Raw genomic sequence first — 12,556 nt, 5'->3', positions numbered from 1 at the left:
TTTGAATTTTTAGTGGTAAAAAAAAATAATTTCGGATAAATTTATTACATACGTATCAATTTCGGATTTTCCAATGATATTAACTCTTAGTTTTTGGTGCTGACTTGTTAACCATTTTCCGCACATTCTGAACGGAAATTGAATGGAAAGACTTAAAAATTGTCATAATATTAGTACCAATATTAGAACAATGACATAAAGAGAAAAGAAGAAGAAGAAGAAGAACAAAAAATCTCCAAAGCTACCAAAAAAAGTAGAAGTTGTCCTTTTTCACCCAAGACGAGAGCAACATGGAAACGCCCCGAGAAATGGGCGCGAATGGAAATATCAAAGCAGATTACCCGAGGCTAACAAGGAGATCATCAGGCTCGGCCAAGTCAAACTGGTGTTGCAAGCACAAATCTGGAAGGAAATACGAGAGGGACTCAACCTTCTGGTTCTGGTTGCAGCTGTGTGAGAAAGTGGAAGTCCCATCTATCTCTGACGGAGAAGCGGCGGAAGATCCACGTTCCCTGGGTTGTTTATGCTGCTGCCACAGCACCGCAACACTTCTCCCATTGAGAATGGCGAGCTGACATTTCGCATAACCGTCGGTCCATCAGGTTTTCTTTCTTTCTTTCTTTTGGGGCAATGAAACAGCGGAAGGAAAAGAAAGAAACAAGAACAAATCACCTCAAGTTCACATCAAGCAAGAAGGAGTTGTTGGTGTTCATAGAATCCGCAGTCGCCTGAGCTCTCATTTTGCCTATGACCTGCATGTTCCAAGCATGACCCGGTGCTGAGTTCCCAGAGGAATGATGGGTGTTCATAGGAAGAGTTAGAAGAGCCACTCACATCTAGCGACAAACCTCGCGTTCCGTACTTGTCGTCCCAAAACATGGTTCCAATGCGATATATTTGGGGGATGCTCAATTTCTAGCAAAAGCACACCCACTGGGTTTAGTATTCTGCAATTGCAAAATTACGTGGGGGTGGAGCACAGTCTTATTCTAGATTTGTAATTTTGTTAGAGCTGGAAACGGCAGTTTAATTATTTTATACACTACTTTTCGAAACAGCCAAGTCCCTTTCCAGATGCGTTTGCAGATACATGATATATACGATGGAGAGTTACCGGACAGAGTTCACTAGTGATCGCATCCAAAGATTTCTGGGCTTTTTGATGACAAACCTGCAATCAGGAAGCCACTTTAGTTATTCCATTTCCCGCCTTTTGGGACAGGCCGAGAATAAAACTTGGTGAATCTTCGTAAACTCACAAGAAATCCCACAGCTTGTCTTATATGTAGAAGTTCCTCCATTAGCAATGCTGCAGACTGTGAAATAGTTCAGAGGTTTAGTCGTAAATTCCTTCTTTCTTTTTCTTTTTTTGTCAATTTTTTTGTTTGGGGGGTTTGGGGTGGGGGTTTAGAAGAGGGTTTGGGAGAGAGAGAGAGAGAGAGAGAGAGGAGGTTGAACTCTCGACAGCCGGGTGAGACTTGCCTGTTCTGGAGCTTTGAGGCACCATCCCTCCAATTCTTGCAGACCAGTATTCAGATATTCCCCGTTGCTGAAGGAGCAGCACTCCCGACGAAGCAATAAGCTGATCAATATGATATCGCCATTAGTTATGTTGTTATCTCTAGAATGTGGCTATCTACATGATGGAGTCTAAAGGAAACCGACCTATTGAACAGTTGAACATTGATGAATGAGAAGACCTGAATATACATTTTTCTCGAGATCATCGAAGGTACCTGATAATACATGAGTTAGGAAAGCAGTACGTGGTTTTTCTCGAGATAAGAAATAATCAGCAGTAGGATGGATCAGTTCATCTCACATGATTGTGAGAGATTATGGATAAGTACTCGTCTAGTTTCTTGACAACGCTTTGCCAGCATGCATTTGACGTGTGCTGCTTAGCAACTATATTAGATTGCAATCTTTTTGATGACCCTCTAAATGGTCTCCCTCTTGCAGATCTTGGTGGCTGTCAGTAGTAATGCAGAATTGATTTACTGGACTGCCAGATTTGCAACAACTACTATCCTCAAGCTAAAATCAAGTGTTCAGATGCGCACCTGTATGCACAAGTTAAAAAATTGACTGATCTCTTTCTTTAGGCTATCGCGAATAATCCCATATAGTTTCTCAACGCATGCGGTCAACTGTTGTTTAAATAGTAGTGCCGGGTACTTGGCTTCTATTTTTGATTGCTCCAATGGTTTATCCATCATTCCACTGTAACCACTTGAAATACCCAAGCCCATTGTAGATGAATGGAAATCCTGTTTTAGCAACCAGCCCAGTAAATTTCCCCTGATATAGTGTGCCATTATTGAAGAGAATTTCCAAGAAAACATACCTGCGGCGTGGCACCAAATAACAAGGGAGGAATGTTCCTTGTACGATTTAAGGCCATAGAAGGCGAATTACTTGCTTTAATTGCATTTTGTAGAAGAAAGAGAAGAGTGGATGTTGTTGAGAGCCAATATGCAACATTGTCGATGCTATCTTGACTCTGAGGAAATAGAGGAACATTAGTCAAATCATGTTAGACACTAGACGTGCATAAAAATAAATCGGTCATTAACACATTAGAAACTGCCGCTTCTACTTAAGATGCCATCATTGTTAACTGCTTGCTGAATACCACCTCGAAAGATGATCGTATGGCCTGAATAATCCTGTCAAATAAATTTGTTTTATCTGCTTCAAAGGCTCTCCATTGAAGAAGTGATGTGAACACAATACACGCAGCTTTTGATCTGTCATTGTCGAATTGCTTCTCTTCCAATAGAATTTTTATTAATATGTCATGGTTTTCCTGTTTATGCAAGGACATAAAATGGTTGCATTAGAATGAGAATGGTGAGGTAGTTTTGGCATAATGCCTAAACTTGCATATGGTAGCTAATACCTGCTGCCTCTCTGTTAAGAATCTTTGTGTTGACAGAAGGGAGACAAACTGTCCTGACTCCTGCAGGCAAGGAATTTTTTAGGTCTTCACAATCCAAAAGAAGATCTGCTTTTCTAGTTTTATAGTTGAACCATTCTCAGAAAGATGTTCATACTTTTGTTCCATTATCTTCATCTGTTAGATGTCCATTTTCCTGAATCTGCACCAATCCCCTATGGTGTTTAGTGACTGTGAGTCCTTGTATAAGAATAGGGCAGATAGTAGTGAAGCATACCTTAACATCCGTTGATTTCCTTCTGCAGACAGATGTTTTCTCCGTTTTGGCAACATTCTTCGGGAGGATTTCATTTTCTGACTCCAAGTTGAGAATCGTGGTCTTCGAGCTGCAAAAAGGGAACTTGGATTCTTCTTAAGATGGTAGCAAATGATAATGAACTGCATTAAAATTCCAGGCTTGAGAGCTAATCAAAGACAGGTCCCTACTACAAGCAATAAATCTTCTTTTACATGTAAGGACTGATCAAGGGGATAGACACATGGATTGATGGAGTCTGTGTGCTGTAGTATCAAGATGCAATTGCATGACGAGGCACGATACAAAAATAGATGAAAAAGATATGAAATTGGAAACATGGAACTAAAATGTGTGCCATAGCATAAGACAACATACATAAGCAGCTTTCGTTTTTGGTGTTGTGGTTTAACCATTTCATTCGTTCAATGACGGCACTAATGATATTGTAAATCAATCCAGTCAGCTCTTTCTCGGTAATCAGCACTAATCTCTTTGTATTGTAACAACAAATAGAGGTGCACCTAAAAATGTGATTCCACAAGGCTATGTTCTTACCCACGCACTTCATCCGATAAATTCTCCTCTATCGGTGCAACCAATACTTGCTGCCGTAGAACACGATTTTCTGATTCAAGGTTGTACAAATTCAGTTCCAATCTAAGATGCATAAACAAGAGTTGGTCAAGTGCAGTTTAAGATCTAGTGACATAAATTTCAATTGCTTTTGCTTGACTACCTTTCCACAGTCTCCTGAAGTTGCATTGCTCTCTCCTGAGCTTCAGCAGCTTCTTTTACCCTTTCTCTGTTCTCTGCTTCAACTTTCGAATTCTTCCTCTCAAATTCCTTCATTCTCTGCCTCATTTCGTCCAGTTCACTCTGTGTAGCAATAAGCTTTGTTAGGTTTTTTTTTTGGTAAGGAACTTTGTTAGGTTTTCAACTGTATTATAAATGAAAACTTTATGTAAGTGTCATCGAGCTTCTGTGCAATCTTGAGCATTGCAATCTTCAGGGCATCTGTCTCAAGTAGCCTAATGAACGGGCAAAAGACATAGTGTCCCATTACTATGCACTTATGTCAAGCATCATTTATAGTTTTTCTTATCACTTGGTGAACTGTATACCCTCGGGGACTCATCTAATCAATAAAGTACATTCACATTATATAACAACATGATATCCCATGATCCCTAACTACTTAATATTTCTGGGCAATATATAGTCAATGGTCACATTTTTAGTCCCGGGTAAAGATGGTATCTTCGATCCCTAATGAAAGAGAGTGCAAAATAACCTCCTTCAATGATCAAATTATCTTAGCTCCTCGATAATCTCAGTGATGGTGCATCTTCAGCATACCCTTTATGCTTCCAGCGCCAGAAAAATGAATCTGTACCACTTGTAGAGTGAGGTCTGAAGCTAAGTACAGGAAATTACCTCCAATTCCATACTGTGATTTCTCTGCTGCTCCAATTTGGAATCATCCACTACCGCTATCTCCTTTATGATAGGAGGAGCTTGTTCAATAGCTAACTTTACCGCTTCTTTCTCACGGATGACCGCAGCATGCGCTTCATCTAGCAGGCTTCGCATGTTGTCCAAAGCATGTTGTAGCTTCTCAATTTCTTGGCGTTTGGTTTCTTCCAAGTCAATCTACAATAGAACAGGTATGTCCATAATTAAATGATGCAAAGAAAGAGTATCTCTAGGTGTACGAAATAATTTACCAAGACACATGCTCCTTGGCATGAATAAAACATACTTGTTGGTCCTATGTGGCTGCAAACTAATCTAACATTCGTCCAGTTTGCTACATGCCTTATGCGAAACTTTTAGTGAAAATTTTGCATCTGTAGCAACAGCAAAATGTGCAAGTGCTTACCCCTGTCTACTCTACACCAGAAGGATAGCCTGGCGAAGCGAGTCTAACTAAAATGATGAAAGATTACTGGATTTCGAGACCTCTATTTGTTATGCCATGAACTATAACAACGACCAAAATTTAACTATTGGAATGTGGTTGCCCCTATCTAATAACCGGAATGCATAATGTGCTACCATAATAGAGAGGGAAATGCTATTGAGACTACACGTCAGGTGAACTCAGATAATAGAGAGGGCAATGCCATAGAGACTACAAGTCAGGAGAGCACAAGGTACTTTAAGATTGCCTCTTGCATATGTTTCATGATCTGATTGTATTGAAGCTTCATCCAAAACAATTCAATATGCTATACCCTCAAGTGCTTTTCAAATTCTAACCGCCACGTTAACTCGTCTACACGCTTCTCAAGCTTGTCCTTAGCTTCCTTAAGTGCGCCTGTTTCTCTGGCAGCCTGCATTAGAAGCCTCTCTTATATATATTGGAATACTAGTTTAGTTTTTGAAGTAGATACAATAAAAGCTTGAACCTTACCATCCTTAGCTTTTTAAGCTCCTTTCTAGCTAATTTTGCTCTCCAGAGACATTGAAAAATAAGAGTTGCCTTCTTGAGTTGTGAATAACCGAGAAGAGCTTCATATCTTCGCCATTGTGTCTACATGTATAGGAAAGAGTTGATGTTAAAACAAAAGGAAGTTGGACCACCTTGAATCTCAATTTTTTTGCAAAAGTTCATTCAAATTATAACTATGACCCGGTGTGGGGCAATAAGGAACTCATGATCATTTATTAGAAGAAGAAGAAGAGGAAGAAGAAGAAGAGGAGGAAGAAGAAGGAGAAACTTATGTTGATTAGAAAAGAACTTACAGCAGCAGCAGAAGAAGAAGAAGAAGAAGAAGAAGAAGAAGAAGAAGAAGAAGAAGAAACTTATCTTGATTAGAAAAGAACTTACAGCATGGTCGTGCCCGAGAAGTTATCTACCCAGACTACAAGAAGTCTATCAAGTATATGTCTGCTCCACATAAAAATTAATGAAAGAAAATTTTATTTATTTAATGCGCATACAATACCCTTGTGTGGAAGCAACAATTTTCATCTTTCAAAATATGATGGGAGACTACTAAATTCTGATTCTGCATTGTTGCACTGTGTCTTCACTGTAATTCCATAACTAAAACAAAAAAAATATTTTGCGCTTCCTGATTGTTATGCTGACCAATACCCTTTCATTATATGGAAATTTTTCTTGCCCGAGATAGGGTTAGATTTTCAAATGGACTGTCACATCTGTGACAATGTGCAACTCTATGGACTACTTCTATTTTTTTTCAAAATTGCTAGGGGACCTTATGCTGGTTATATTTGATGCTATTGCCGAGTACAATAATAGCGTATTTATAATTTGTATTCTCTAGTATTAAGTGACATTATATAACAGCTCCAGTAGTGCTACTGGGCAAATGGTCCAGTGGCATGGGATTGGGAGGAGGAAGGGCTAAATTAGGAGTTCGGAAACCCAGGAAAGGGAAAAAAAAAAAAAGGTTGGTTGGTAATTTAGCACGATTCTATTGTCACAAAAGACCCATAAATTTACTCGTCACTGAACTCGCCTCACCAATATGGACATTGCTCCGGTTCATACCTGTTGTCTGTTTCCCCAGTGTCATTCAATCATACACAAGCCTTATAGATATTATTGCAGTTGAAAGTCCAAGCCACGCAGTACCTGGACTAGAATTGCAGCTTTTGTTCTTCGTATATAGCTATATTCTTTTCGTGCCTCCATTGCTCTTAATCCACTCTGAATAACTATGGCCGACTCTTGCAAATGAATGTAAATTCTTCTTGAGACGTGAGCCCTTGCATACTTCTGTATGCAAATTGAGGCAGCATCCCTCCGCCTATGTTGATACAGCTTGCGCGCAAGTTGGCCTGCATTGAGGGGGCAAGAGGTGCATCTTGTAATTTATTTTGTAAGAAATGCTAATTCTGTCCATGCACATCAAAATTTTGAAAGGCTCCTAATTTTCCACTTATATGGCGCCTTTGGACAAGATGAGCAATTTTTACTGGCTCACTTGTACTTCTGTTTTACAAGCTCCCTTCAGCAGTCTATTTACTGCATCCTCAGGTTACTTATAATTAGGTTGACAGAAAAGAGAAACATTGAGGGAAAAGTAGCAACCTCTCCAATGTTTCTGCATACACATTGTAGCCCTTCGCATAGAAATGAAGTCTTTTCTTGTCAAATATGTCAGGATTTGCCTCTGGATGAGTCTTGCAGCATTAGTCAAAACTTCAGTTCTCCGTGCATCCAACTCGGCCATCTGTCCAGCCCTAAGAAACATCTTCGTTTTCCCAATCTGAATGCAGTATTAAGGGGAAAGAGTAAATACATAAAGAAAAAAAAAACGATCTGTAGACTTCATTCTGTATATGGAGTTAATGGAGTACCTGATACCCCTTTAGGCACATCTTGTCACAGATGGCTATACAGGCAGATTTCTCGTGGGATCTGTGCACAAGGAAGCATCATGGTTGTTAATGTGAGAATCAAGATTTATGAGCTGCAGCTGGTGTAGAGTACATATATGATTTAACTGTGAAATCACGCTTAGCACATTGGGATTAGCTATGTTGCTGGATCTGGTATTTCACGTATCAACTTCAGTAATTTAAGATGTGATAAGCATACCCTTCTGAAAGGTCAGGCACAAGCATTCCAAAACGGTCCAGAAACTCATCAAATGTCCTTTTTGTGGGATAGCCCGCACAACTTATCCGGATAGCCTCTAAAACGCCCTGAAAAATTTGTGTCAAAAGAATATGTCCATTTTTAGGATAAACTGAACTTAAAGGACAAACCCTATTTAGTGAGGTACAGGCATATCAGAACTACCCCGCATCTCAATTGATTTAAGATGTTGAGATTCTCGAAGATTCCTGGCTTCAAAACCGTATTTGGCTTTACACATCTAATGTAATGAGGTTCCGTTGTACTCAAGGTCTCCATCAAAGCTTGTAATTGTTGCTGGAAGTAGTCCGAAAGTAAGCTCAGTATGCAGATTTGTCAAACTGCAGTAATGTGCATCTATTATGTGGCTAGTCCAGTTACCTTACCTTGAAACGAGTACCAATCGAGGAGAACTTGGACTGCTTTACTGCCTCCTCGTGCAAAGGAGGAAAAAGATTCGAAACAAACGAACACTTGGAAGCATTTAGTAAAGCTTGGTGTTCTGCTACCACATAATCCTTGTTTTTATCAAGGAATTGATCTGCTTGATACGTAACCTATTGAAAGCAAATCTAAGTGATTATAAAATTTTAGCTTTCAAAGAGGGAGAGTTAGGGGGAAAAAAAAAGCAGGAGCTCGCTCACATCTCCAGCATAATGATTTATTGTGAAGTCTGTTCGAGCAAGTTTAGGCTTGCTGAAACGCTTGTTGCCTTTGTAAGTCTGATACATTTTCTGTGCAAATGTCTCGTGGGTCGCTTTGGGGAACATGCTGCAGAATGACTGGAAACTTAATTCCAGGTTATATATAGACATCCTTATTGTTGTATTTCTTCTTAATTCACAGGTAGAAGCAACATAGAGTAAGGGAAAGACTCTGCTGCTATCAACGAGGAAAAAACACAGATTCTAATATTCTCGTGCTAACAAATTTTTGGGACTCATGTAAGAAAATCATCACAGTGAATTAGGAAAAACATACCAGGCTTCATCAAGAAGTGCAATTATACCCCCAGGTTTCTGCAGATAAGAATTCTTTCTTTTTTTTGGTCAAAACAGATAAGAAATTAAAGGGCACAATTTTCATCTGAGATTATTTTTCTTTAGTTGCAAAAGGTCATTGAAATGGGTACCTTCTCTAAGAGATCTAGCACATCCTGGTTGTCAACAAACTCCACATAACTCCAGTCGATCTCCTCTCTCGTGTATTCTTCTTGTTCCATCTTGAATACATGCTGTTAATAAAATTTCTATTGTTTCAGGGGAACTCAATTAGATAACACTGAACCTCGTATTACAAAGTTTAAACTTTTACCTGGTTGAAATGCTGTTGCAACTTCTCATTTGTTAAGTTGATACATAGCTGCTCAAAACTAAGAGATGTGTGACTCGTTAGATATTTATTCTAGGAACTTCTATTTGCAGGTTTCAAGATGTATCATGTTGCTATCTACCTGTTGATTTTGAAGCTCTCAAAGCCATAAATATCAAGGACTCCTATCAAGTTAGCTGCTTTTGGATCTTGACCAATCGACACGTTTATCTTATCCACAATCCTGCCAAGGTTTAATTAATTCGGCAATAAATTTGCCCCCACAAAATACAGGCACAACAAGATACAGTAATTGAAAGAAGTCTCACTTGACAACCAACTTAATGAAATTCATTTTCTAGTCGAAAGTTTTTGCTTACCAATCGAATAGTCTGGAGTACACTGTCTTTGCCAACGCATCGCGACTTAAGGTAGCTAACTCGGGATCAAGTGGTTTCGTAATGTTTCCATCTGGAGTTACTATGACACGCTTGCAGAGGGAGTCCTCTAAGGCCTTCTCATTGCACCTGAACAACACAAGTGTCAAAGACCACGTGTTACCATCTTTAGGGGAAATGGTAAGGAAATCTAGTGTTGGTACTTCAACATGTAAAATAAGCTGACATTAGTAGCTCTGCTGCTGTTCGAAGATGATATGATGATTTCTCATCTTTCAGTCTGGAGGAGTCTACTTCTTTTCCCTTTGTGAAATTAACATTTCCGAGATGGAGAATTGCAGCTACTACTCGAAATATGGCATCCTAGCAAGAGGAAAACCTCTCACTGTTAAATTCTGTGTCTCAATTCGATCATGGTAATAGTTTCAAATGCAGCATACCTGTTCATCCTGGCTGATCCCTACAATATCCATAGCATTTCTTGTCTCCAAGTACTCTCTTGCGTCATCCACATTTGCCACTTCATAAGAATTCGACTGATTTAGGTAATGGAATGTTCTCGGATCTCCCAGCTTAAATTTCACTAGATCCTGCATAAAACAACAGCCAGCCAGATTCTCTTATTGAAAATTATAGAGAAGATGATCAGAATTCAGGAGGAATGTTTGCAAAAGATGGCCAATAGCAGCATATTGTTTATTTCACCTCCGTTGGTGCTGCACATAACATGTAGAAACAATGGTAGTTTCTTTCTGGATCTGATACTTGGCAAACCCGCGATCTTTCTAGAAGATATGTACGAATTGCAGCACCCGAGATCTTGCCATGCTTATCAAACTGAATTTCGACAAATTTACCAAACCGACTGTGGAAACCGTTAGATTTGATTTCTAATGCTATAGTCTGAAGAAAGGAACTAAAGATGCCAGTAGAAGGAAAATAAGGTGGAGAGTGTTCTAATGCGATCTTTCAGAAGATGTACCTGGAATTGTTGTTTTTAACTGTTTTGGCATTCCCAAATGCTTCCAAGACTGGATTGGACTGGAGAAGGAGAACATCAGATTAGTATGCGACATCATTGAGCTAGCACTAGCCTGCACCCATCAACTTGGGGAGGAGGAATGGATCAAGATGAACAGATACCCTGCAATATTGAAAGGACAGAAAGCATTGGAACTCACCTCCAAAACCTGTTGTTCCACTGTTCTTCTTTCGGAGTTGGATCTACCTCCCATGAAGGCCAGGTACCTCATAAGCATTTTGGTTGTCTCAGTTTTTCCAGCTCCACTCTCTCCGCTAACTAAAATGGATTGGCTTTGCTGCTCATATATCATTGCCCTGGTAATATGGGAAAGAGATGGCTATGTGACAGTAAATTTCCAATTAATGCAACGTCATGTGAAAAGCTTTTTGAAGCTCCGGCCCTGCCAATATACCTATAAGAAGTGTCGGCGACTGCAAAAAGATGGGGACTTAGCTCTCCGAAGGGTGCTCCCTTGTATTGTTGCATCATCTGAATGTCATACAAGTGTGGCAGTCTCCGGAAAGGGTTCACTGCTATTAGGATATTGCCCGTATATGTCTGCTCATTATCACTGACAGGTCGGTCAAACTCATCCAGATTGCCCTTCGGCCAGCATATGCTTATATTTTAATGGAGAATAAACTCACATAGATCTCATTGAGTGCGAATCTGCATGCAAGGTTGTGGAGGACTCCTGGTTCATGGAGGTAAGCTAATTTAGTCATGTCATCGACCCCGGCTGGTGGTGCCTCCGTGTCTTTTGGATATATGTTTGAGACATCTGTAACCACCTGGGACCGATGTAAAAAAGATTTAAGTCAGTTGGATTACGGAAGACGGTGATAATGGTGATGATGGGGGAAGGCAGGCAGGCAGGCAGGCAAGTGCATACAGTGTTGCCATGGGAGGTGGTAATGGTGGCTTCTCTGTCATTGAGGGCCTTGACTTCTCCATCAACCCAGGCTAGCTCTGCATCATCAACCCACACCTGGGATCCAACGGCAATGTTGACGGAAGTCCCCTGGATGGTGAAAGCTAAGTCCATTAGAGAGAAGCAAGTAGGAGGGAAGAGCAGAGTATGTTAACAGGGATGCTATTGCTTTACCATGCTGAGACTGAGAGTCAGTGTAGGAACGCGATCATCAAACTTGTGCAAATCAAGAACAAGATAGAAGGTAGGGGGAAAGAGTGTTGCATTGAAAAAGAAGGTAGCAAAAGCAGAGTCGGCAAAAAGGGAAAAGCACAAAAGGAGGGAACAGCAGAGGAGAGATCACACCCCCACCACTTTGCTTTGAGGAAGAGCTGATCTGGCAGGGGAACGGTGCATGCAAATGCAAATGCAAATGGGATTCATCATTGATGATGATGATGACTCGATGCTTGAGCCACAAGGTTGCAAGCTCACTCTGGTTTTCCTACTGCACCGGACTGGACCCACCCACTGCTCTGTTTGGACTTGTTTTATTTACACATCTCAGCTCAGGCGATCTGTAAAGTAGGACATACTTAAACCACAACCCCCCCTCACTGCTGCCAGTGCCTGCGGATTGAACAGTCAGATCAAAAGAAAGAAGATCATGATTTTCTGCCTTTGCTTTCTCAATTCTTTATTGTTAAAAATATCGATTTCATGTACCAATTGTAATATTTTTGATATTACATTAAACTGATTAGGTTAATTACCCGTTTTCCTTAGGTGGTGAAATTGTACTTAAATTTCGCATTCGTATCACATTTTTCCTCGGTGCTTGCCTCATCATTATTTTCGTAAAAAGAAGGAATTATCAGTGTGTATTTTAAATCGCCATAATAGTGAAAGATGGAAATGTATGCGAAACCCACGCAGCCCTCCAAATAATAGGTTTGCCAAACGAGGTGAAGAGAATGGGAATCCTCGAGTTCACTCCTTATAATCAAACAGGTCAGTAAGAAAAATGGAGTATGGGGTTCACTTAGAGTCAGAGGGCCCATCGGTTGAGACACCCTCCAATGGCCCAACCACCTCCATGTCGCC

The 12,556-nt window shown here is 40.2% G+C and overlaps 1 protein-coding gene across 1 annotated transcript; it reads right to left on the bottom strand.

The window, feature by feature from the left end:
- Positions 1-252: 252 nt before the first annotated feature.
- On the bottom strand, positions 253-11,610 carry LOC115753076 (myosin-12-like). Its single transcript, XM_030691568.2, is given in 40 exon segments — positions 253-479; positions 481-571; positions 673-752; positions 835-915; positions 1,115-1,171; positions 1,260-1,316; positions 1,483-1,582; positions 1,666-1,736; positions 1,823-1,972; positions 2,064-2,270; positions 2,348-2,503; positions 2,639-2,809; positions 2,903-2,962; positions 3,057-3,101; positions 3,177-3,285; positions 3,753-3,854; positions 3,934-4,073; positions 4,632-4,847; positions 5,432-5,530; positions 5,611-5,730; positions 6,802-7,007; positions 7,261-7,438; positions 7,530-7,590; positions 7,771-7,877; positions 7,975-8,106; positions 8,196-8,366; positions 8,454-8,580; positions 8,791-8,828; positions 8,942-9,043; positions 9,124-9,181; positions 9,263-9,364; positions 9,501-9,647; positions 9,745-9,881; positions 9,959-10,108; positions 10,224-10,383; positions 10,501-10,559; positions 10,700-10,856; positions 10,955-11,100; positions 11,190-11,333; positions 11,435-11,610. Coding segments are annotated over 40 exon segments (4,701 nt in total). The 5' UTR covers positions 11,588-11,610; the 3' UTR covers positions 253-425.
- Positions 11,611-12,556: the final 946 nt, after the last annotated feature.

This window comes from Rhodamnia argentea, chromosome 5 (genome assembly GCF_020921035.1).
Source record: "Rhodamnia argentea isolate NSW1041297 chromosome 5, ASM2092103v1, whole genome shotgun sequence".
NCBI classification, from domain to species: Eukaryota; Viridiplantae; Streptophyta; class Magnoliopsida; order Myrtales; family Myrtaceae; genus Rhodamnia; species Rhodamnia argentea.
This window is presented reverse-complemented; position numbering and strand designations above follow the sequence as displayed.